We start from the raw sequence: 26,693 nt of genomic DNA on the forward strand, positions 1-26,693 counted from the left end.
TAACTAAAACTTAGTTTACATGAATTCTATATACCAGAACTAAAATACATGTTGGCTGTAAAATATCTTGCAATCCCAACTGGTTAATTGTGTACTATGGACTTAATACTCCTGGCAACTAATGCAGACTTTTCTTCAGCCCCTTTTGTAGGAGCCTGTAGTTTTGGAGCATGGATTGCCATTCTGTCCTCAATTGCATTGCAAAGGTTTGAGTGGTCTTGGTGTTCAGCATGCAGGAAGATGCTAGAGATCTAGGATTTGTTCCAATATAGATCTTGTCTGGACTAGGATTTAAAATTGCAATATTAGCCTGTGTTGGGTTACATGGTAACTAACAGGTTTTAAAAGTCTACAGTGGGCAAGACACTGTGCCTGTAGGTAGCACATACTAATCTGGCTAAGTTAATGTTAACGGAGTTGCAGAATCTACAGAAGTGGCCATACTGACCAGACCCATTGACTCTGAGTACCAGGCTTTCCGTATGGCAAAGAATTTGTCATAGGTACCTAGTGCAGCTGGTGATAGTGGAGGAAAGGGTCATCAGCACTCCTTTTAGAAGTCTTATTTTAAAAAGACGATTTTAAATTCAGTTTCTCTTTAAGCCAGTCAACTCTTAACATCTTCTTGATGGAGGGCCAAACTTCAACCATGCTGCCACATTTTCCCGAAAATGCAACTTTATCTGAGTATACCTTTCATCCTTTCAGTGCCGCCTGAGTGTTTCAGGTACCACAGTCTCAAAGTAAAGCAATTGCCACAAAAAGTACAGATTAATAGATAGCTCACGTGCAACTCACAATGTAAAGGAAAATGACCTCCTCCCACATGTATAAAGCACGTTGGGAAAAACCCTGGAAAGAAATTTTGAAGGAAATATTCTTTGAAAAGGAAGATTCTAGAAGACATAAGACATTACAGCCTTAAAATGTGAACATAAACCAGCTACCAGAGTTAAGGTAACGCATTTTTTTCTGGTTTATCTACAGTATAGGGGAATAATGTGATATTTCTGGTTACACTGTGAGGTTCATCTGTAGGCAAATGTTGAAATGTTGACTTCTTCATGGTGTCTACTGTATCTTATATGCTGTATCTGAGATGTCATTCATAACAATCACTTTTAAAGGAAATATTTTATTTGCAAACATTGTTCATGCATCTGTGTATGGCAGTGGGAGGAGAGGAAGGTGCTTTTACATTTTTTCCCTCTAAGTAGTGTATGCATGTCTTTAATGACCCGTCGTTCTGTATTGATGCAGAAATGGCTTTTTTACTGCTGCATTTCCAACTCTGTTACTGCCTGTTAGTCATTTTCCAGAGGTGGCTTTGAGGCTTTAACCCAAACAAATGGAGAGACAATATTATGACCTTCCCATGCAGCAAACCCTGCTCCCTAGTAAGAGGATAGTATTACCAAATTGCTTCAGCATGAGCTCTTGCTGAGGCCAGTGGCGTCTTACTGGAACTGAATTAATCAAACTGAGGGTTCTCAGGAATTTTTCAGGAATATATTCCAACAGCAGAGAGAGAGTTATATACATTAAATACAGGTTAAATGTGCTTGCACTCTATTCTTAGTATGTTTCGGCAACAATGAGCAAATCCCTGTGGGGAAATACATTTTCAGCTGCATCTGAACTGATTCAGATTTAGGATAAACCCATTACAGAATCAAAACACACTAGATAGATTTAAAAAAATACATTGACGATCTCAAAAAGTGGCGGGTGAGAGGCAGAGGCTGACAGGCACTACCAATTTGCTGCAATAATGCTATCCAAAACACACAGGATAATGACTGGGAAGGTTTCTGAATCATTGCTGGTTACGCAAGATGTCCTCTCCCAAAAATCCTCGCTGAGTAACTCATCTGGAGCTATACATCTCTTTGAAGGGAAGGAATTTCCCCCCTTTTTTCTCCTGTCATTGCTTTCTGGGCTGAATTTGCTCCATGGAGGCTACTCCAACCTGAAGGCTGCAGCAGCCTCTGTGTCCATAGTGTTCCCCTTGCAGCTAAGGACCTGTATAGGGAAGGGTCTTCTGCCCTGTCTGCCTTTGGTCCCCCCACCTGAAACCCCTGGCAGAGCTGGGCTCCTCACTGGATGGCTGTGACCTCTGCTGTCTTTCCGCACCCCACTGCCTTGCCCCACAATGGCACTAGTTTAACTACAAGGATTCTGGAGACCTGGAGGATATTGCAGGATTTGTCTCTAAAGAGCTTAATAAAATGGATGAACTGTATTATTTTGACTCTTGGAGTTTTACCAATCAGTCTCTTTTGGTGAGCAATGTAATACTATTCAGCTGCCCGTATCTAGATGGGAACACGTTGTTCTTTGCTACAACTGATTTTTGGACCAGTAGTTCTGCACGTCTGATCTGATGCTCCATGTGGCAAAGAATACCTCAGGTAGCCTGGTGGTTCGAATTGCTACGGAATTCTCTGCATTGTTCTGGGAAGCAGCTGTTTTAAGTATGTTCCCCTGTAAAGAGCTAGTTCCTGCTCTCCACAGCTCAGTGAATGTATTTGTTTAATTATTTCATTCCTGTGTATTTAGAGGGATGGATTTATTTCCATTTGCTGTGAGCCTTGCAGTTCATGGATTTCAATGTGCAGTCGTTTTTAAGCAATAAAACCTTTCTGACTAACTTGGAAACAAAGAACTGCTCAGGTCAGCCAGAACGCTCTTGAACAATATAGCCTTAGAATCCCTTCCCTGTCTTGCTGCTCTTTATTGCACTGAAACCTACCAGAAATCTCTTGACTGCAGAAACAGTCTTTCACAGTAAAAGAAGAAAAATGAACAAACTACTTGATCAGGAGACCAAGGAATCTTTTTGGGGCACTTCACTGACTGATTTTAATGTTGTGCAATTTATTCCCATTACCCATTATGTCACGCTTTGATATCTGTGTAAAACTGTGTGGCAGGACTTTGGGAGGAATAATTTAGAAGGGAGAGTATTGTTTTGGAATTTTTCCTGGAAAAATGACAGCATCTCTTTTAAATGGTTAAATTCAGCATTGTTGCTACAATTAATGTGTCTGACAGAATTAAAACGACACCCTAGGTATCTGGAAATGAACTTTGCAAAGTAGCCAGGCAGCGAAGTTAAAAGGATTTGTATGTATGTATGTAGCCCTGTGCTGTTAGAATTGCACCAGGTACTGTAGAAAATGTTCTGTCCCCCAGCATGGTTGTGCTGGAATGCTGTGCAATAGCTGGCAGCCTCCCAGCCGTGAATGGGCATAGTTGAAGTCCTTTGGGATCTTTTGATTTTAAAAGGTGCTATATTAATGTAAGAATATTAATAGGATAGAGTACTTTGCAACGTCAAAGCATACCCCAAAAAGATGAGTTACTGTGAGTAATGTGAACATTAATTTATTACCCGATTACATTCAGTATCATTTAAAAATCTGCCATTTTGTTATGTTCGTGTTTTTAAAAAAATATCATTCTCAATCTGTTTTTTACAAATAAATCACAGTAAAGAACACAGGATTTAAACTTAATTTGATATGCTAAGAAAAAAGATTAACATATGGGTTTATGCTGGATAAATGCATATCATAATGCAAAGAAATAGAATGAAGCTAGCAACCAAAGCATCCAAATTGGTTAGAATTTGCATCTGGAAGTTAAATAGTTCGGTGGTCTTGGGGAAAATGTTAAGAAATAGTCTAGAAGCCAGGAGTTTTTGGAGCAGAAATTGGAACTGTCAGGCCGTTGGTGATGGGAAAGGGCATGTTGAATGTACAGTGGTTCCCTGCAGGCTCTTCTTGACTTGCAGGTGCTACTGGTCCAAAGTTGCAGCCGCTTAGTCACCAGAGTGTCCAGATCTTGCTGGAAGGGAAGGAACAGGAGACAGATACTGCTCTATACATCTTTGTAAATGAGCAAGAGGGAGCTGTTAAGTGGAACACCTGTTGACTCAGAGGCCAGTTACAAAAGGACTCAAGCATCCACTGCTGCCACCTCTCCAACTGGCAGATGTTGTTATGGCCATCGGCGTGGAGCAGCCAGTTTTGTTTTCTTGTGGGGGAACAATGACAGTTAACAAAGAACAAGCCTCAGCTTGCTGCTTTCTTTTTTTCTATTTTGCCTGCAGCATGCTGGCAGTATTCAAGAAACGCTGTTTCCAATTCCAGTCTTAGGAAAACATACTCATATTCTTCATTTATGTTAATAAAATCCCTCTGTGCTTGGCTGCAATATTCCTGGGCCTTTTTATATTGAGGACAAATCCATCCAGAAGATAAAATAGAACTAAACTTCTCCAATAAGACTTCAGCTGATGAATCCAGGTTCACAGTTTATTCCTCCAAGCTGATCGTCATAGTAGTGAAGAAGTCAAAAAATTTGATTTCCCTGAAGTATCTCCAAGATACCACATTACCTCTTACAATTATTGTACTCAATCCACACACAGTATTTTCTATATGGCAAAGTTATACAATGAAGTGGTATTTTCCCATCTCTGATAAGTCTTCAGATACATTAAGGGCTCTTATAAAGAGGACTGTGATCAATTATTCTCCATGTTCACTGAAGGTAGGACAAGAAGTAATGGGCTTAATCTGCAGCAAGGGCGATTTAGGTTAGGTAGTAGGAAAGAGTTTCTAACTATAAGGGTATTTAAGATCAGGAACAGGCTTCCAAGGGAGGTTTGGAAATCCCTGTCATTGGAGATTTTTAAGAACAAGGACAAACACCCGTCAGGGATGGTCTAGGTGTACTTGGCCCTGCCTTAGCGCAAGAGGCTGGACCTGATGACTTCTTGAGGTCTTCTCCAACCCTACATTTCTAGATTCTATAGTCAGGTTGGTAGCCACTGCTGACCAGTGTTGTCACAACTTTGTATTATTGTTACCTATCCTAGCTAGATTAAAGTTAGCATGGGTGTATGCCTACCCCACGCTGTGCTTTGCTTGCAGTGCAGACATACCCCAAGGGATGTTAAATTTACCCATCTTTTAATTTAGTTGAACAAAGATGAGTTGAAGTGCTTCTGTACTAAAGCCCCTTTTAAACTTATTTTTTATGTACCTAATGCTGCTTGACACGGAAAGGATAATTCAGGGGTTTGTTAGAGAAAAATAAATCTGACTTTACGAAAAGCCTCTGAACAAGCCATGCCTGTACCTTAGGTTTGGTATATTAGTTAAACATGTGCGGGCAGTGCTGCTATGTTGGGCAATTACCTGTGTTACAACATTTCACCGGCAGGTTCGGCTGCTGGGAGCATTTTCAAAGTGAACATTTCAGTTGAATTTCTGTGGCCTAATTCTTTTTTTGGCTGGGCTTTTGGTATTTGTTGGCTGTAGGCCAAAAACATAATCGACACACATTCTCGCATTTATTTAATTATAAAACTAGTCAATGTTTTTTCTTTTAGCAGGTGATCAGCTGCTTTTTTTTTTTTTTAAATTGTGCTTTATAAAATTTTGGAAATATAGTAACTCATTGGATAGCATTGGGAGCCCCAAGATCCTTGGTTTATTTCATGCATAAGAGAGTTAGAAAAATCATGATCATTGCTAATTTTCCTGCATGAATTACTGTCTTTTTGCATTTTCCCAAGCACTTTATCATGTTGTACCCTGCATTTGTACAGGAAGTGTGACCTCTGTGCAAAAACAAGGGACTAGAAACCAGAAACTCCTGGGTTCTGTTCTTGACTCTGCTGATGACGCAGTGCATATGAGTTTTGGCAGTCACTTAACTGCTCTGAGCCTCCATTAACTCAGCTGTAGAACGGGCACAGTAATATCCACCTTACTGGTGGATTCTCTGCAGCTTGAGGTCTTCAAACCACAATTTGAAGACTTCAATAACTCAGACATAGGTTAGGAGTTTGTTATAGAAGGGGATGGGTAGGATTCTGTGGCCTGCTTTGTGCAGGAGGTCAGACTAGATGATCATATTGGTCCCTTCTGACCTTAAAGTCTATGAGTTTAATCGTTGTAAAGCACTTTGAGATCGTTGGATGAATAGTGCTATCTTCCTATCATCATTTTTTTTAAATCAATGTTTTCAATAGCAAGAGTTTAATGTAAAATTGCATTAAAATGTTCTTGCATCTCCAGATCCAAATAAATGTGAAATCTTGAGCAATTGAGAGGTAAAAATACCTACTTACTATACCTGCCCTGTCTGGGAAATCTTTGGTTGGGTTACTCACTGTTTATCGTACCTTTATAATAAAATACCTGTCTCTGGAAAATCCTCTAGCGCAGCAGCCATGCTTCATGCTGTGAGATTAGGGGTATGTCTACAGTACAAAATTAGGTCGAATTTATAGAAGTTGGTATTTTAGAAATCGTTTTTATACAGTTGATTGTGTGTGTCCCCACACAAAATGCTCTAAGTGCATTAACTCAGCGGACTGCATCCACAGTACCAAAGCTAGCGTCGACTTCTGGAGCGTTGTACTGTGGTAGCTATCCCACAGTTCTTGCAGTCTCCGCCGCCCAATGGAATTTTGGGTTGAGATCCCAATGCCTGATGGGGCAAAAACAGTGTCGCAGGTGGTTCTGGGTACATGTCATCAGGCCCCCCTCTCCCTCCCTCCCTCCATGAAAGCAACGGCAGACAATCATTTTGTGCCTTTTTTCCTGGGTTACCTGTGCAGACGCTATACCACGGCAAGCATGGAGCCCACTTAGCTCACCGTCACCGTACGTCTCCTGGGTGCTGGTAGACGTGGGACTGCATTGCTACACAGCAGCAGCTCATTGCCTTTTGGCAGCAGACGGTGCATTACGACTGGTAGCCATCGTCGTCGTACTCCTGGGTGCTCTTTTCGCTGACCTCAGTGAGGTCGGTCAGGGGCGCCTGGGCAGACATGGAAGTGACTCAGACAGGTCGTTCTCCAGTCATACTGCTCCGTCTTTTGGCAAGCACCCAGGAGAAAACAATGGCTAGCAGTCGTACTGCAGCATCTTCTGGCGAGCACCCAGGAGATGACAATGGCTAGCAGTCGTACTGTGCCGTCTGCTGCCAGCCTAAGATGTATAAGATAGATGGAGTGGATCCGAACAAGAAATAGACCATATTTGTTTTGTATTCAGTTGCTCCCCCCTCCCTCCATGAAATTAACAGCCTGCTAAACCCAGGATTTTGAGTTCAATCCTTGAGGGGGCCATTCTGTGTGACAGTTGTTTGTGTTTCTCCTTGATGCAAAGCTACCCCCTTTGTTGATTTTAATTCCCTGTAAGCCATGTCGTCAGTCGCCCCTCCCTCTGTCAGAGCAACGGCAGACAATCATTTTGCACCTTTTTTCAGCACAGACGCCATAGCACTGGGAACATGGAGCCCGCTCAGATCACTACGGCAGTTATGAGCACTGTAAACACCATGCACATTATCCTGCAGTATATGCAGAACCAGAACCTACAAAAGCAAAACCAGGTGAGGAGGCAGCGGCAGCACAGTAACGAGAGTGATGAGGACATAGACATGGACATAGACTTCTCACAAAGTACGGACCCTGGCTGTGTGCACATCGTGGTGTTAATGGGGCAGGTTCATGCCGTGGAACGCTGATTCTGGGCCTGGGAAACAAGCACAGACTGGTGGGACCGCATAGTGTTGCAGGTCTGGGACGATTCCCAGTGGCTGTGAAACTTTCGCATGTGTAAGGGCACTTTCATGGACCTTTGTGACTCGCTTTCCTCTGCCCTGAAGCGCCAGAATACCAAGTTGAGAGCAGCCTTCACAGTTGAGAAGCGAGCGGCGATAGCCCTGTGGAAGCTTGCAACGCCAGACAGCTACCAGTCAGGTGGGCAAATCTACTGTGGGGGCTGCTGTGATCCAAGTAGCCAATGCAGTCAAAGAGCTGCTGATATCAAGGGTAGTGACTCTGAGAAATGTGCAGGCCGTAGTGGATGGCTTTGCTGCAATGGGATTCCCTAACTGTGGTGGGGCGATAGACGGAACTCATACCCCTATCTTGGCACCGGAGCACCAAGCCAGCGAGTACATAAACCGAAAGGAGTACTTTTCAATGGTGCTGCAAGCACTGGTGGATCACAAGGGACGTTTCACCAACATCAACGTGGAATGGCCAGGAAAGGTACATGACGCTCGCATCTTCAGGAACTCTGGTCTGTTTTAAAAGCTGCAGGAAGGGACTTTCTTCTCAGACCAGAAAATAATCATTGGGGATGTTGAAATGCCTATAGTAATCCTTGGGGACCCAGCCTACGCCTTGATGCCATGGCTCATGAAGCCATACACAGGCAGAGTGGACAGTAGTCAGGAGCTGTTCAACTGAAGGCTGAGCAAGTTCAGAATAGTAGTAGAATGTGCATTTGGATGTTTAAAAGCACGCTGGCACAGTTTACTGACTCAGATAGACCTCAGCGAAACCAATATTCCCATTGTTACTACTGCTTGCTGTGCACTCCACAATATCTGTCAGAGTAAGGGGGAGACATTTATGGCGGGCTGGGACTTTGAGGCAAATTGCCTGGCCGCTGATTACGTGCAACCAGACACCTGCAGCTCAACCATACACTGGAGCATATGAGTTTGATGCTCCAGCAGCCTGAGCATTGACTCCTGCCTTCTGTCAGCAAGCTGACACACCTATCATCTTCAGCCTGCCACTTACTCTCTTCAGCCCGCAACTTAGTCTCTTCAGCTCACCACCTTTCCTCGCGTTCATATTGTGCTTTCCTGCACTCTGACATTGTCTGCCTCCATGCATTCTGCTATGCTCTGTCAGTGTGGGAGGATAGCATGAGCTCAGAGAACATTTCATCCCAAGTGCGTTTTTTTGCCTTCTAATCTTCGCTAGCCTCTGGGAAGGAGAAACATATGCAGCTGGTGGAGGGAAAAAGGGAGAGTGGTAGTTAAAAAGACACGTTTTATAGAACAATGAGTACACTCTTTCATGGTAAACACATAGCCCATTTAAAGAGCCCTTTAAATCGAAAAAAAGGGCTTTGTCGTGTGGATGAGTGCAGGGTTAAATCGAGGTAACGCTGCTAAATTCAACCTAAAATTGTAGTGTAGACCAGGCCTAGGTGTCTGCTGAGTTTGGAGTAAATGATACCAGACTTGGGACTGGTGGAAAATAATATGTTGCTGTTTGGAGCTTACCTACTGTACTACTCACTGTGGGTTCTCAATAGTCAGTACTTAATTTGTACCAGTGCTGAGCCCTGGCACCACTAGGCTTGGCAGTTCATAGCCCCAGCACCTCTGGGCTTGCCACATTGGTTATGAAAGTAAAAAAAATTGCTTGAGCCTCGGCGCCTCTTTCTTTACAAATTAAGCACTGTCTATAGTGGCTTGATGCAGAGGAACTGAGGAGCATATGATGAGAATTTTTTGAGGGGATGACATGGTGAAATCAAGAGAATCTAAATTTTGCAACACAGTGTTCCCTGCAAATTGGGGTCTGACTCTCTCAGGGAGTACCACCTTCTTCAGCCATTGTTGTGTCAATTACTCCTGAGGGAATTCTGCACCAAAAATTAAAAATTCTGTGCACAATATTTTAAAATTCTGCATATTTATTTGTCAAAATAATACAATAGAATCACACCATTTTCAATTATTTTCTGACAAGTATTTTGAAATAAATTACTAAAGTAATTGAAAATGGTCTGATTATATTGCGTTATTTTAACAAAAAAATATGCAGAACTTTGCAGAATATTAAAATTTTTCATTGTTTGGCACAGAATTCCCTCAAGAGCACCAGGGTTCTGTGTGGTGCAATTTGGAGAGGGTGAATCATATGCACAGGGACTTGTGTGGGGTTCTGGGTGCAGAGAAGGAAAGCGGTGCATGGGGGGGGGGAAGGGTCACTGTAGAGGGAGTTGTTCCCCTATCCACCCAATCCCTGTGCACCTGGACACCCCCCGCCCCCCCCCATGCCCAAAGGCTCCTGGGGGAGAGGTGAGTGAGCACTGGTGCAGCTTCTCTTTTCTTCCCCACAGAAACTATTTTCTGCAAGGAAACAAAGAGAATCTGCGGGGGAGGAGGGAGGGCATTTTTCTGCGGTGCTGCAGGGACGCAGAATTCTCCCAGGGGTGGTCATTGGGTTGTTATAACTTAGGGTCCTGCCCAGCGCTTGAAGCCCAAACCCAGCTAACAATAATTCAGTTCGTATTTTTACCCCTTTGGCAACCTCTTTATAGCTGTGTTGTAGGCCTCATTTGGACTGCAGTATCCACTGTGTTTAAACACTTCAAACAGATTTGGGCCATGGTTCCTTAACACAGATAACACAGATATGGTTTGGGCCTCTCCATATGACAAAGGCCAAACCATATTCTAGCACGGCCCTTGGGTGTGTTTCTAGTATGGTATTTAAGCGTGGTAGATTTCATATTGGAGGTGGGACTATAGTCTGATTTCCCAAAGTAGTCTTTAACATCACATTACTGTAAACACTACCATACTGGGGGAGTCTGCTGTGACCTGGTAGTACCATCATCCAGATAACACAGATTGGACTTGCTTGTGGAGATAGCACCAAAATCAAACAAGTCTGAATTATGTTTTAATCCTGCTAGGGCCCTAATGTTTCATAAATGAGTCTCCCAGCCTGATCGGTTGATAGGTCAGGTTAATGTGGTTTGGCTAGCATAAGTCTTTGGGGGCAGCGAGAGAGAAGAATAGAGTGGAACTTCCTAGGTCGCTCTGGCCGCAGGAACAATGCCTAGAACTACACACAGTTGTTGCTAGCACTGTTCTGTCTGCAGTGTGGAGAGAATTACAAGTCCTTAACCTAGTTATAATCCGATTTTGGTCCTCTTCACGGTCGGAAGGTTATGGCCTCGGGTTGGGGCGCAGGAGTTCTGGGTGTAATTCTTTGTAGAGCTGGTCAAAAACTTCCATGTTTTCAAAACTTTTTCTGTGTTTTTTGACAAGCTGTAATTCCTGGGTGTGACATAAGCCTCCTGTGTAACTTTGGGCAAGTCATATAACCTCTCTGTGCCTCGGATCCCCATCTGTAAAATGGAGATAATCCTTTCCTGCCTCACAGGGAGATGGTGAGGATATATTCGTTAATGCTTGTGAATGCTCAGGTACTAAGGCAATGAGATGGAGAGGGCATCTAGATAGGGCCTGTGACTGGGAATGAGAGAAGAGGAAAGAAATACGTGGAGCAGGTGGGAACTAACATTATGATCATTGTCCTCTCTTGTTTCAGCTGAAAAAGAAGCAGGTTTATGTCGAGAAGGTGGAGAAGATGCAGCAGGCATTGGTTCAGCTGCAGGCAGCTTGTGAGAAGCGAGAACAGTTGGAGCACCGGCTCCGAACTCGCCTGGAGAGAGAACTGGAGTCTCTCCGGATGCAGCAGGTAACCAGGATTAGTCCATTCACTGAGCAGTTTTTCATGTAAATATATTTCTTGTAAGGTTTTCCTGTCCAGCCATGCACAGAACATGCAGCAGAGCATGATCTTTTCCCTCTTTTGTATAGAACTGTAGCAAAACTATTCTTTTGCAAAATGTTGCCATTACCTTGCTAGGTTGGTACTGGTTTCACTTAATTGAGTAAACCTTTAAATCTATCCCAAAGTTTTTAAATTAAAAATAATAGCTGATTCCTCATCTGGGAGGCTGCAGGCATATATCTAGAAATTGTTCTGGACTCTTAATGACTCCTGCTTTGCATTTTAATTTGTAATAAGGTTTTAAGACACCTCTAATCTCAGTCTCTCTCTCTCACACACACACGATTTTTTGGGTGGTCACATCTGTTCACACAGCCTCAAACATTGGCCTGAAGACAGAACGCTCTTTGAAAGGCTTTTAAAGCCTGATAACATAAATGCTGTTGATGTCAATTCGTAACCGCTAATATACAATATGCTCTAACCATTTGTATCAAGGCGATTTTTACAATGGGAAGAAAGGAAAACATTTTTTCTGGGGATAGTATGAATTGAATTTGAATTTTTAGTCCTGTTTGAACTCGTGTTAACAAACGTTATCTAATGTGATTGTAAATTCTGATGTAAGTAGGATTCAGACATTTGTTCCTAGTTGTGTTCAGCCCTAACTGCAACATAGAGTTGGGAACAAATGTTTAAACCCTAGAACAAACATTTGCTCTAGAATTAACAATTGTTTTAATTAACACAAGATAAGGCAGGACTAACAATGCAAATGTAGACATGCCAAAGTGAGGGAGAAGAATTACTAGAATATGATAGTTTGCAGTTAACTGTTTTTTGGGGACAGTGGGGGCTGTCTCAGATTACAATTAAAAATCCAGTTGACTGAAACATATGCCACGATCTAATAGACAGTAAATTAAATGGTAAACTACTTCCATGTTTTAACTAGAAATTATATGATATATAATTGACTCTAATGATAGGATTAATTAAAAAAAGTTTAAACATAAATATATGAAGGAAGAAATAAGTTATATTATTGATGAAACTGTCTTGAAAGAAGACCAGATTTAACACATTCTGTATTGGGTCTAGATATAAATGTTACTCTAGATCTAAAAAATTCTTCCTATCTAGTATAGAAAATATATTGAGTTGACATAATTTAGAATTATTTGAAGTGTACAAATTCCAATTTTATTTAAACCTAACAACTTGTAAGTGGACGTAACAAGATTTCTGCTTTAAACCATGGTTCCTCTTAAGGAAACAGAAAATGTAAAATAATCCTGAATCCTGAGCCACACATATTAGATTGTCTGCTTGATTCCTTCTCTTATAAATGAGCTTTTGATAACTAGCTTTCTGGGCGCAAGATCTTGCACTCCAAGAAAAGATCTCCTTGTAATACTTTCCTGTTTAATATTATTCTTTGAGCTTTTAGCATAGAAAATCTCAAACATCTTTTTGTATTTTCCGGTATGCCTCTGTTTGGCTTATTGGCTCCAAATGGAATAAATATATCTGTTCCAAACCTCCCCTTAGAATTTAATTATTTTTCCTCCCTCAGTTCCCAAGTATAGCATGTGATCCCACTTTCTATGTGACAATGGCTAATCTCAGCCTCTTTTCTAATACCCGGGATTAATTTTGCAAAAATCACAAGGGGTCTCATACATTGTCTCCTCCTAGTTCTAGTTCCCTTGCCTCTAGTGGCTTTTTGCCATTGGGCCAGATACTCTCCATCTTTGCATTATAAACAAAGCTTGCTTTTCTAACTAATTATATTCCTTCTCGTAATGAGTGAATGATATATCACACGCTGCATCTGGTGATGGGAGCTGTGTTGGAAATCTGCTCAAGAGGCAAAAGCATTTGTTTAACCTGGTTATGATGTAGCTTGGGCTTTATCCACATCACTTGTTCATAACTCATTGTGGGCACAACAAGTTTACCAATGATTGTTAAACTCTTTAGCCTGATTCAGATCTTGCTTACTCTGGTGTAACTCCATTTAAGGTAGAGGCATTACTTACATTAGTGTAAATCTGGAGTGATATTGGAATTGGGACCCCTATTATTTTGGCTGTGTGGATGGGCTTTAGGCACCACATCGGAGTAACGTGATACAGCTTTCCAGACTATATATGTGTATATATATGTATATATATACACACACCTCTACCCTGATATAATGCGACCTGATATAACGTGGGTTCACATACAAGGCGGTAAAGCTCTGACACGCTGCTCTGAGCGGCATGTTAAGGGTGGCAGGCCAGGCTGGGGCCGAGGAGTTCGATAAGAGGCAGAGGGTTTTGAGGGCAGTCAGGGGCTCCCCCTCTCCCAGGGTCTGGGGGCAGGAGCTGTGGGAGGGCACTTTTGGGGGCCCCAGAGTGGCCCAGGAGATTAGCGGAGGGCTGGTAGCAGCCCGCTCTGCTTCCCTCGCCCGGCCCCAGCCGTGTCACTCGGGGGAAGGGATTCCCCCCGCGCTCACCAGCAGCAGCGGAAGCAGAGCAGCCCGGCTCCAGCCTGCTCCACTCCGCCAGACACAACGCTCCGCTTCCTGCCGCAGGTGAGTATGGGGGGCGTCCTTTCCCCAACCTCCCCGCACTCACCGGCAGCGGGAAGAGGAGCAGCCGAGCCTCAGCCAGCTCCACTCTGCCAGCTCTCAGCCGTGGCGCTCCACTTCCGCCAGGCAGGTGAGTGCAGGACCTTTCCCCAGCTGCCCCCCCAGTGACATGGCTGGGGCCGGGGCAAGGAAAGCGGAGGGGGCTGGGGCCATGTCGCTCTGCTTCCCGCCGCAGGTGAGTGCAGGACCTTTCCTCAGCCACCTCCCAGCAACACAGCTGAGGCTGGGGCAGGGAAAGCGGAGCGGGCTGGGGCCACGTCACTCTGCTTCCTGCCGAGGTGAGTGCAGGGTGTCATCCTTTCCCCAACCTCTCTGCACTCACCAGCAGCAGGAAGCGGAGAGCCACGGCTGGGAGGTGGCAGAGTGGAGCAGTCTGGGGCCGGGCTGCTCCGCTTCCTGCCACTGCCAGTGAGTGCCTGTCAGGGTGTGGGGAGGGGTGGTGGGTAGGGGTCGGAGCAGTCAGGGGACAGGGTAGGGGGTGAGGTCCTGGGGGTGATTAGGGATGGGGGTCTCTGAAGGGAGCGGTCAGGGAACAAGGGACAGGGAGGGGCCAAAGCAAGTTTGATATAACGCAGTCTCACTTATAGTGCGGTGAGATTTTTTTTCTCCCGAGGACCGCGTTATATCAGGGTAGAGGTGTGCGTATATGTGTGTGTATGTATATATATGTATAGAGAGAGAGAGTGTAGTGGTGGTGGGTGTGTGTGTGGGAGTATTATCTTAATATTTTAATTGGGTCACAGTGTTCATGAAAAGAATTATTCACGGGCCACGTTCTCTTAACTGGGTAAATCAGCATATCTTCAATGGCTTCAGTGGAGCTCAGCTGATTTGCCCCAACTAGTGATTTATGGATTTTAAAGCTTGAAGGGACCATTATGATCATCTGGTCTGACCTCCTGCCCAGCGCAGGCCATAGAATTCTGCCCAGTGATTGCTCCATTAAGCTGATAACTAATCCGGCCTCCTCATCCCACATGTGAAAACAGGCTTTTCCAAATCTCTTCTGATGCATTTTGTTCTTTTGAAAATCAGCGTCAAGGTACATCTCAGACTGCCAGCACCTCGGAGTACAGCGCCACAGCACTTATGGAACTCCTGCGGGAGAAGGAGGAGAGAATTCTTGCCCTGGAAGCTGACATGACTAAATGGGAACAGAAGTACCTAGAGGAGAGCGTGATGAGACAGTTTGCTTTGGATGCTGCAGCTACGGTGGCTGCTCAGAGGTAAATGAATCTATTCATAGCAGGGTATTTTTCCAGTAGAATGTCGTATTTCCTACCGATGAATGTTACCCTGAGTCTCGCTTTTCCATGACTCCTTCTCTTGCCCTCCACACATCATCAGCTAAAACTCCTGGAATAGAGGTGGAGCTTGGCTGCTTTCACTGGGATTCCTGCATAGTTGCCAGCATTTAGAAACTTTGAAGGGACTGTTCCATCAAATGAAAGAACTGTGTTTTCATACAAGTATTCATCTGAATGGCTCCTGGAAGCTGCTGACTAAAAAATAGATGGTAGAGCAGAAAAAGATTTACAAGCATCTGTCCTTGCTGTCGTCATGTGAGATGGGGGAAGCTTGGTGATTCACATCATTCGGCCTGAATGCCACACTTGTTCACCAGACTGTTTTTTCAAATTACTTTGTGTTATTGTCCACAATATGGCTGCTAACCAGAGACACATACACAGAAATTCCGCTCAGAGCAGTTGGCTGCGTAGAGATGACATCGTTTGTGGGGGCAGAGAGGGAATGGTGTCTGAAATTTGGTATCCAGCATAGATTCCAAGATCACTATCCAGAACTAAATAGGCTGCAAATAGGCTTCAGTTAGCTGGTGAGCAGTTGCTGCTAAGGGGGTGCAATTGGGTAGTGCTTACATGTGATTTTATTGCTAACTGGTGCCTGGCTCCTGACAGAAGAGGTTTTGGCCATTTTGTAAGCCAGATTCAAGTGCAGATGTTGCAACTTTGCTACTTTTGCCCAAGTTCGTAACTTATTACAGGATCACAGTAAAAATCAGCGAGGAGAGTTACAGCATCTGCAGTGTTAGCATTGAAAGGGTTATCTTCTCTCATTCCAGAAGCAGCCTGTTACCTCAAGGTATTAATGCTTCTTGGGCACTGTTTTCCAGCTTCTCTAAATGGCTTCTTTAAAGTGTGTCCAAGGGACATGTTGTATTTTCAGCCCACGCTGATCAATAGGTGTGTGGTCTGTTGGTTGTCACATATGGGGAGAGGACACATTAAACCAGTTGACATTGTATTTAAATAAACAAGCAAGGAAGGTTTCCAGAGTCAGGAAAGCTCCCCTCTCCACACTTTCGTTTCCTATTTCCTTCTAACTGCTGGTTCTTAAAGAGACAGATCTGTTATTGCACTAGCATCTGACGATCAGAAAGTTAATTCCAAGTTTAGATTGGCCACCATTTCTCCCAAATGTTCCTCATTTCAAGGCGACACCATTTTTAAGTTTCCGGCCTGAATAGTCTCTTTGTGTTCCTTATTTTGGGGTTTTGCCATTCACTGCATCCTCGTTCATGCCTTGGCAGAGTGAGAGGTATGCTGGCCACTCCACTCTTAACCCTGCCAGAGGTGGGAAGTAAAATTGGCACATTATAATGATTTGGTAGCTCTCATCCTGTCTCAGACTGCTGCAGTCTTAACATTATTTGAATGTGCATTTATGTTGTATGGGGCCTTGTAATTGTTAGGATCCACATGGTGGTATAATGGCATAGCGTGATGACTGGTATTGAAGTGAACAAGAGATATTATATTACCGTATTAGTTTTATTAGCCTGCATTGCGTTATTTACAATATGAGATGCTACAAAGTATCAACATAAACTCTCTTCTCATCCTACTCTAACATTCAGGCTGAGACTCTCAAAACCACCTAAGGGGTTTGGATGCCCAGTTCCTATTTGATGTCCATATACCCTAGCTGATTTTGAAAATCTCAGCCTGAGTATTTGATGTGTGGTGTTTTTAACCTAAATGGCAGGCTGGTCTTCCTAGGATGTGTATAAAAAAAAAAAATCTATCTGAAATGTAAGTGTATAGCAGCATTAAATGCTTGGTGTGGGTTTAGTAGGCTATGCAAAGATTGCAATGGGGAGTGGTTCTCAACCTGCGGCCCAATCAGCACAGAGCTGTGGCCCATGTGACATCCTCAGGGCAACACAGGTAGTGTTGGATGTGGCCCACATAACACACTAATGGTAAGTAGGTTGAGAACCACTGCAGTGGGGGAATTGTAAGTGTGTGGCATAGAAGTTAAAGTGAAAGAGTGCTGTTTATGCTCCATATCCAACCAGTACCCAACACTTTGAGCACTAGCCTGTAGGAGAGAGGACTATATATCTAAAATCATCAGACATAAATTCACTATATTCTAGCTTAAAAGAGAATATACATGCCTCTCATCCTGGAGTGCCATTTCCCCTACATCCTTGTCCTTGACTACACACAAACGTGCCTGGGTTTAACTAAATCAGTTTAAAAACACACCTTTTAGATGAGCAGGATTGTGTGTAGAGTAGGCCCTTGTTTTTAGTGACTTAAGGCATCTCTGTTGTTTCTTTAGTGGTGGGAAATGGATTTTCCTGGTTCAAGGTCCATAGCCAGAAGTGGAGACCTTGAACAAGCCTTTACTCAAAGAAGTGGATATCTTTGTTAAATAGTTTTGAGAGATTATTGTGTGCTGTTGGAATGAGGACAGTGGATTGGTATGGTCCTTTATCTGCTATGCTGCTCATTCTCAGGGACACAACTGTGATCAGCCACTCGCCTAATGCTAGCTATGACACCTCGTTGGAAGCTCGCATTCAGAAGGAAGAAGAGGAGATCCTGATGGCCAATAGGCGGTGTCTTGACATGGAGGGCAGGTAAAATGCAGTTCATTCTCAGACAACTTCTTGCGCATTGTAATTTTAAGTTGATGGCTGGGGCAGGCTATTGTGAATCATCCCGTTGGGGTATGGTAGCCTCAATTTATAGCAATGAAATATGAGAGATATCAGGTTGTGCTCACTTGGTTGAACAAAACAATTATATTTTCTTTCATTATTGATATGGTTTGGATTCATAAGTAAAATGCCCCTCACACTTTTGATTCTTATTTATTTTTTTAATGTTCTGTCCCTATTTGTCTGCTCTTCTTGTTCCTCTTCAGCACCTTCATCCACACATGTGCCTCTAACACCAAGGTCAGAGAAATTTGGATCATGTCTTAACAGTGTGGTTCCATGGGAGTGTTGGTCTTGGTGTTGGCACAGTGCAGGTTCGCTGAAGAGCATTAATCTCTCCTCTTCCTTATTCCTTTGCTGTCTGGACACAGCTCTTGGATCTCAAACAGTTGTTGTGTCAGTAGCCTGAGATGGGCAGTTCAGTGAAGATCTCTCAAGTGTAGAAAGTCTTGTCCATGATCTGGCCCTGTGGCACGGTGAGCCAGTGAGCACCCATTATTCAAGCCAGTTAGCTCAGTTGCATTCTCTTTAACAAAGAGCTGCACTAATTCCCCAAATGCCTAAAAAGCAAGGGATAATTACAAGAGCACAGTGGACTTTTGAAGCATCAGTCTGAAGATACTGTTCTTTTTGTTATCCTCTCAGGATAAAGACTCTCCATGCTCAGATCATTGAAAAGGATGCCATGATTAAAGTCCTCCAGCAGCGCTCCCGGAAGGAGACCAGTAAGACAGATCAGCTGTCTTCAATGAGACCAGCTAAATCCCTGATGTCAATTTCTAATGCGGGATCAGGCTTGCTGTCCCACTCTTCAACCCTGAGCAGCACTCCTATATTGGAAGAGAAGAGGGAGGACAAAAGCTGGAAGGGCAGTTTAGGTAACGTTGTAACCCTAACAAAAGCACTACCAGCTATGTTAAGGGAGCGCGGTCTAAAACCACTCGGGGGGAGTGCAAGCAGTGGAAGGACAATGTACTGACCGAGGGTGCTAGGTGCGCTACAAACAGATACAAAGATGTGGTCACTGGCCTGAAGGGCTCGCAGCCTTTATTTGGAGAAAATGTGTTGTAATTTGTCCAAGTTATTAGATATTTTTCCTGTAGATGGCTTGGGGCCCAAACCTACTCCCATTGCTGTAAATGGGAATTTTTTACAATTAACTTCAGGGTGAGCAGGACTGCACAGTAGTGGGCCACAGAGGGGAAGCAGCATTGTCTAGTGGTTGGAGATAGGGCGTGGGAGATGAAACATATTCCAACATTACCTTTATAGTGCTGAGTGACCTTGGATTTTCCCAACCTCTGTGCCTCACTTTCCCCGTCTGTAAAATGGGGATAATGCAGTCCTTCATAAAGCACTTTGAGATTGGCAGTTGAAAGGAGTGAGGGGAGTGGAGTGCAAAACTGTGAACTGGGCAGAACTAGTGCTGCAATGCTCCTTGTACATAAGTGCTTTCAAATCTACTTCCCTTTCTGTCTACAAAGGTGTTCTGCTGGGTCCAGAATGTCGCTCGGAATCCATTCCTTCAACTCCCTCACCGGTCCTTCCCTCCACCCCGCTGCTGTCTGCACACTCGAAAACAGGCAGCCGAGACTGCAGCACGCAGACAGATAGGGGAAGTGAACAAAATAAAGCTGCTTCCTCTGCTGTGGCCCTTGTACCAGGGCGACTCCCCACTACCAGTGTGCCCTACAATTCAGACAAAACAGGTAACTAGACCCAACTGGTCTCCAGTGGGCCATTGGTATGAGGTCAGTGTAATTGCTCTCCCAGGGTGCTAGTCATGCAGAGCCTTTGGGGTTGCCAATTGTATGGGTTTAGTTGTTGGTAGGGTGATATGAGTTAGATGGTTATTACAGTAAAGGCCGGGTCTCAGACGGCCCATTGGTGAAACATTAGTGCTAAAGGGACAGACTTCTGATCTCCATTACATTGGTGTAAAGCCAGAGTGACTATATTGGTTTTAACGCAGTCACTGCAGATTTATATATCACTGCATAACTATGAAAGAGAGAAAGTAAAGAGAGAGAGAGAGAGAGAATCTGAATTTTTAAATTTAAAAAACTGCCATCAGTCTTCCAGCCACCATCACAAACTGCCTTTATGAATAAGCAGGAAACTCCCTTGTTTCAGTCCTGTCCCCACTGTAGCTGTAGTTGGCAACTGGAGTTACAGCTTGATTCTTTCTGTTTTGTTTCCTCCTCTTGATATAGATGGGCCAGTTTTCCACTCCAGCACTTTGGAAAGAAAACCGCCTGCTCACAGCTTGGGGCAGGACCTCACTGATGCAGAAATGGTGGAATACCTCATCTGAAAGGCTGAACTTGTATCAAAGTTGGGACACAATAGCAAGAATTTTTTTTAAAAAGACCTTTTTATTGGAAAAAATATAGTACCTGAGTAATAAAGGAACACTCAGCTCTTCGCTCTTGTGTATTAGGTCTCAAAAATGTGGACAGGTTAATTTATGATTTGTTCTAAATTATAAAATACTTGTTCTTTGAAAGCCGTTTGCTCCTCTCTCTTCCTCCCCAAGCTTGTTATTAATACTGGATCTGGTAATGTCTGGATAAAACCAAGGTCTTAAATGCACTAAATTCTGTTTTTAATTGCAGTATTTTTAAAACCTTGTATTTAAAAAAATTAGTACTTACTTTCACAGCAGTTGGTTAACTTCATTTGAACACTGCCAAGATGGGTGTAATGACTCTGCAAATTTATTGAGCACCAGATCACACAATGACCACGTAACATCACAACTAGATTGGGGTGCTTTCTTCCGAATGTCACTGAAGGCTCCAGAGTACAGGTATTTTGAGTAGCTTTGTAAAACTTGTAGGAGATGATCGAGGGAGCTTTTTTTCTCTATTACCCTCAGTAGTACGAAGTCAACACGGATATCCAATATTCCAGGGCTGGAATGATTTCAATTTTCACAATGTGCTCATGCACTTTTTTGATTTTTTGTACTCTTGTCGCAGTCACATTGTTTTTAATAGCTCCAGAGATTGTGGTGATTGTCATTTTCAGCAGTGTCAGAGGGTTCCCAGTACTTTTATACATATATAATTTTGAGTAATTTATACAGTAGATAATAAAATAATATATTGCATTCAGGTTTTAAGTTAATAAATATGAAGAAACTGTAGGCCTAATCCTGATCTCAATAACATCTGTTTTTCACCATTGTAGCTCCACTGTCTTCAGTGAAATTACTCTGAATTTCCACCAGTGTAGGTGCTGAGCCCTGTAGTATTTGAATATTAGTAACTTGATCTGCTGCATTAGACCTTGACAGAAATTATTTTTGGTATATTTCCCTCTATTTCAAATCTCTTTCTGGTTTGTATGTCCCTCATTCCATGAAATAATGGATTCTCTGTTCATATAGGAAGTGTCCAAGTTAGTACCTTACACAAGGTAAAGGGTACAGTTGGTTATTGTCAAAAGTTTCAAGTGGCAAATTCTGTGTCCTTCCAAAATATTTCTCTCTTCTAACTGGAGAGAGCAGCATTTCTATGTTTTAAAGTATTTAAGGGCGTAAGTTTCACATCTGTTCATCATCAGTTTCACTTTCAGGTTTTTAGGAACTAGCCCAAATGCTGCAGTGCTTGGGTTGCAAATCCTGCAAGGGGATGTTCAGACGCATTTTAAAAAAGGCTTATTTTGAGGTTTTTTTCTTTTTAATTTTATGAAAACACTTGTATTAATATTAGTTTGTTTTAAAACACTTGGTTTACTTAAATTTGATGTCTTTACCAGACAGTGCTGCTAAAGCATCTCAGCTGATCCCAAAATTCCACTACAGCATTGCAGCAGCCAAAACTTGCCATGGAGCGAGGTAGCTTCATGTTAAAGCACCAGGCCTTATCCTGCAATGGGCTTAGTATCCTTAACTCCCACTGAGTGAAAGCACTTGGCACCTTAGTGCATTAGGCCCTAAACTGCAGTGGGCGTAGGAAGGCTGCAGCGCTATCACCTATTGGTACTATGTCTTCTAGCCTCTGGCTTATCAGCTTTTAAAAGGGTCAAAGTAATTGGCCTTAACAGATCAGTGGAAGCAGCGTGGATTTTACAGAGGAAAAGAAAACCCAGAAAGGTTCCCCCATTAGTAGGCCTCAGATACCTTTCTTGATTTTCCTCCTGTCCCAAAATTAACACTGTAATGCCTGAATATCAGCTCAGAGTGAGATTATACTTTACTCGAAGCAATCATTCAGCGGAATGGATCATGCTTTACTCTTGAAAGTCAGTTCCTCTTGGTCCTGGTGGGTTTACCGCTTGCTAATTTTAATCATTGAGAAGTCTTAGAATCATAACAGTTAGAGATGGCAAAGTATGTTGGTAAGAGATGGCCCCAGTGCAAATACCGTGAATTTGTCACTGACCTCTTTCTCTAACAGCCTGAATCCACCGCCCAAACTGGACACCCGCAATGTGTGGGATAATTCAGAGCTGTACTTTGAGTTGGTCCATCTCTACCACGTAGGTCCTCGTCTTTCATCTTGGCCTGTGCAGAATTGTTCCTTAAAGTTCATTCTGTTATATTTTGTCCAGGCAAGTGTTCTACCCCATTCCATGGGGATACCCGTCACAGCCTCATAGGTCTCACTGTTGGAAATAGCTAACGTTCTCTTTTGCTTAATTTCATCCCATGGCATCAAGTAATGCCTACCCTGGATGATTATAAATAATGCCTCTTCTCCTTTGTAGCCATTGGAAGCATTGTGTGACCGTATCCATATTCCTGCAATAGGATTGTTCCCGTTGTGCATTTTGTGGGCTGGGTTTAATACAGTAGACAGCTAGGGAGATTGAGATCATAGCTGTGAGAGAGATTCAGTGTGAGAAGTGTAAGTCTTTTTGTTAGTCTTTCAAAGTTTGGAAAAACTGTACCTTCTTGAGTGCTACTCAGAGGCAGGTAAGGAATGTTACATCCTGTGCCCATTAGTCCATTCTAACTCAATTGACCTGCATTGGTACTAAAATGTATGGATCAATTATGCACATATGTCTGATTGGGTAAACTCCAATTTGCCTAGGTCCGTGTGTGTTGATGATTGGGGTGGACCAGTCAACACTGATTGTTTGTCCTCCCCCAAACTCATTCCTTATAACAAAATTCCATTGTAATTACTCTAATGAAGAAAAGAAATAGGGGGTTAAGCTTTCTGAATGAAACACAAAAGTTCCACAGCAATGGTTTCCTCCTGAGAATGCAGGCTAGAAGTCTCAAGTAATGCAAAACTTCAGTATTACATGGTGGCTTTGGCACTTCTGTGCAAATGTGAATGAGTTTGGAAGGAAGCATTTCCCACAGTTTCACATTGCTTTAGTTAATTTCCCTGCTTTCTAGCATTGATGTTATGGGTTAAGTTTTTATTAGTCAGCCATTTAAAAAGGAAGCAAGCAAAAAGAAAGTGTATTATTCTTGTGTGATCTGGGGATCTGAGGTCCTTTTGCTGGGCTGACAAACTAGGAGCCATCAGGAATATGTGCTTTCCCCTAAACCTTCCCTGAGTGATCCTGATGTGAATCTAAATACGCAGCTTTCTTTGGGGGAGACGTGTAATATAGTTTCCAGTCTTTGGCTGTACAGATTTTTCAGATTTGTTTTTAAACAGAAGCTACTTAAAGAAGTCAAACTGCACACCTGGTCCTTTTCTTTCTGTAGACTACTTTCTACTGAAGTAATATTGTAATTCAAAGTAATTGCAATGACCTTAAATCTCAAACCAAACTTTAGACTAAGAGTTTGTCTTAAACTCGGGTATTAGAATCAGAGTTGCAGCTTTTATAAGGAAAACCTCATATTCCTCTTCGTAGAGCAGAACAAGCATACATTTTTCATCTCTTTCTCTTCCCCTTAAATGCTCACGTAGTGTCCAATCCCATAAATGCTTCCATGGGGAACTCCCTTGAGATTTGATGGCCCAGGGGACTGAGTAATAGGAGACAGAGACTTTCATCACTAGATGATTGGTTCAAATCTGGCCCCATGTCACTAGTGACTTTAAATAGCTCCCATCTAACAGCTGTTTGTTGATTAAATGAGTTAGTGGGTTTTCCTAAGAGCTATCCTTGTGGCTGGTTTGCAGGATTCACTCAAAAGTTACCAAGAACTCTGCATGCTCCAGGAGCCCATTGCTCAAATTATGTGTTGCAATAGTCTCTCTAGACATTTGTCCAGTGAATCCTATTACTAGCAGCCACCAAAGAGACTGTTGTTTATCTGGTCATTACAATGTAACACTGCGCATTTAGTACGGACAGGCTTTTTATGTCCTTATTTTAACACCCATTAGGACTGGTGAACGCCAGCACAGGATTTACTGTAATTCTCCACACGGTGTCAAATGTGCCTGGGGGATTTCTTTTCATATATTCATATAGGAACTTTTTAAAAAGCTAGCAATTTTATGTCTAGAAAGTAAAAGACAGTAAATATAATTGTACTACTGTATTTATGAAGAAAATACTTCTTTTCCTCCCCCCAAAAGATCTTACTCTAGGGTGGTTTTAGTTTTTGATTTCTAGTAATGTTTCTTAGGCTTTCAGGAAAGCATTGAAACCTGTCTTGTTTTCACTATTGTGTAAATGTAAAACAAGTGCTGATCTAAGGAGTTTAGATTAAAATAACAGGCCCTTCCCTCTCCTAACTGAAGCAGAGCCTTTGGGGCTTTTGTTTTAGTTCTCAAATTTTAAATAAGTTTTTAGTCACCTCCGCTTTCTGGCTGGGACCAGAAGCAGAACTGTTGAAATAAATCTTGGGTCAACTCAATACTGATCAGAACCTTTAGAGGTTTGCCTCTCCATAGAGTCAATGGTAAAACTCCCATTAACGTCAAGATTCTAGTTCTCTAGTTTTCCATTTATAGAATAGTAGTTGTTAGATGGGTTACCATTTTATACTCTCTTGGTTTTCCTTTCCCTGGAGTTGTGACCTACAGGGAAGAGCCAGAAGAAACTGACCAATGTGCTGCTTATCTTCAGGGTCCAAAATATCAAACCATGAATGGAAATACGATAAGTGTGCTATTTAACAACCTTAGAAAATGTATCAAGAGAATGGTCTTTTTTTTTCTATATAAATCTATATTAAAATAAATTGTGTGGATTATTTTTTTCCTTTTTGTTTAAACTGTCAAGCTGATTTCATAATTGGGGAATGAGCTGTTTTGTAACTCACTTGTTGAAATAGCCCTAAAATCTTTGAAGAATGTGGCAGCTTTAATTCTTTTTTAAAAAGTGTAAATATGCACTAAATCTTTTGTAAATGTCTGTATTATCATGTCTGCAGTTACCCATAAAAATATCTTCAATGTGTTTTAAAATGTGGATCCTGTGTTTTGAAATTTATTTTTATTATAGGTTTGGGTTTTTTTTGTTTTTAATTACCACAAACATTTTCTTTCTGTCGAAGTGTATTGAAACTCAGCTCAATTCATTTTGGGACCTGATTCTAAACTTACTTACACAGGGGTAAATCGGAAATCGCTTCACTGAAGTAAATGGAGTTTGCACCACTGTGAAACCAGTGTAAGAGGAGAATCCACATCTCTGGCTCGCATTTTCAAAAATGTGGTTGAAACATGGGGAAATTTCTGTTTTTTCAATTTGGAGGGGGGGAAATGTGTCCCTTTTTTAGCTGAAAAATTTTTTGGTCAAAAAAGCAAAATGTGAATTTTTCCAACCAATTATATAGCAGGTCAGAAAAAACAGGATCAATTTTTTCTGAAAAATGTTTCACAAAAAAATGTTTTCCCTCCTCTGCCTCCCCCCCCCCCGCAGTTGAAAAATTTAAATTTGTAACATTTTGACTACCACTAACAAATTAGGGTTAGTTTGGTTGCCCAATTTGAGAAGGGCTCACTGTTTGAAAATCTGGCCATTTTTGGATGCCTGAAATGGGGCACCCAAAATCACAAGTTACTTTTGAAAAGATTGCCCTTTGTCTTTAAGCTGCTGATGTAAAGTTAGTTTGTTTACTTTTGGTATGAGTTGAATACTTCCATTTCTTTATTTCCACCCCCCCCCCCTTATCTTGCACTGGAAGGGAAAGAATGCTCATCATCTAGAGGTGAATGGGTCTCAGCAGGCTTGTTGGAGTTGATGTGTTTTCATTGTTAATCTTTAGAAGAGGAACTTGATATTTCTCATCTTCATGAGCTGCCAATAGTTTCTTAAATAATACTGGGTCAGCAAATCTGGGAGCCAGAGGTTAAATTAAAACAATTGGTCAGCACTATAGAAATTTTAATGAAGGGTGGGTGTGTCTGTGTCTGTCTCCTTTGCTTGCGAGCTCATTTGTCTTGTTTAGCTGTGCAGTCCAAGGACAACGGCAATGGCTTTCTGCACAGTTGGCTTTTCTGCAGTGCATTTGCAAGTGGCCTTTTAAACACCATTTAAACATGGTGCAAAACCAGTTCATAACACAGTTTGGCCACTCATTGTGGATGTAGCCAAAGTTCATTAAAGTTCAGGAGCCTTATCCAGGCTCCCACTCATGACAGTGTAGAAAGACTCCTATTGACTACAATGAGCATTGGATTAGGGCTGTTGCAGAGAGAAGTCTGGTTCTCTCTTGTCCTTGCACTGGTTTGTACCCACTTAGTAAGTGTGTTTAACGGACCTGTTTTAGCACATCCATATGTGGCAAGCCTTACAATACAGCTGTCCCAATTCTGGCCTTCTGGGATGCACAGTTCCCAGTATTATTGCTT

The 26,693-nt window shown here is 42.5% G+C and overlaps 1 protein-coding gene across 3 annotated transcripts in view; it reads left to right on the plus strand.

Moving 5' to 3' along the window:
* The window catches only part of AMOT (angiomotin), a 92,323-nt gene extending 67,015 nt beyond the window's left edge, over nt 1-25,308 (plus strand). For all 3 annotated transcript variants that reach the window (XM_075068811.1, XM_032766964.2, XM_075068812.1), the window contains 6 exons: nt 11,177-11,326; nt 15,036-15,226; nt 17,767-17,889; nt 18,616-18,848; nt 19,455-19,679; nt 20,184-25,308. In XM_075068811.1, the coding sequence (XP_074924912.1) occupies nt 11,177-11,326; nt 15,036-15,226; nt 17,767-17,889; nt 18,616-18,848; nt 19,455-19,679; nt 20,184-20,284 (1,023 nt within the window). In that variant the 3' untranslated portion in view covers nt 20,285-25,308. The remainder of the gene's footprint in view (nt 1-11,176; nt 11,327-15,035; nt 15,227-17,766; nt 17,890-18,615; nt 18,849-19,454; nt 19,680-20,183) is intronic.
* Nucleotides 25,309-26,693: the final 1,385 nt, after the last annotated feature.

The sequence above is a fragment of the Chelonoidis abingdonii genome, chromosome 8 (genome assembly GCF_003597395.2).
Source record: "Chelonoidis abingdonii isolate Lonesome George chromosome 8, CheloAbing_2.0, whole genome shotgun sequence".
Lineage (NCBI taxonomy): Eukaryota > Metazoa > Chordata > Testudines > Testudinidae > Chelonoidis > Chelonoidis abingdonii.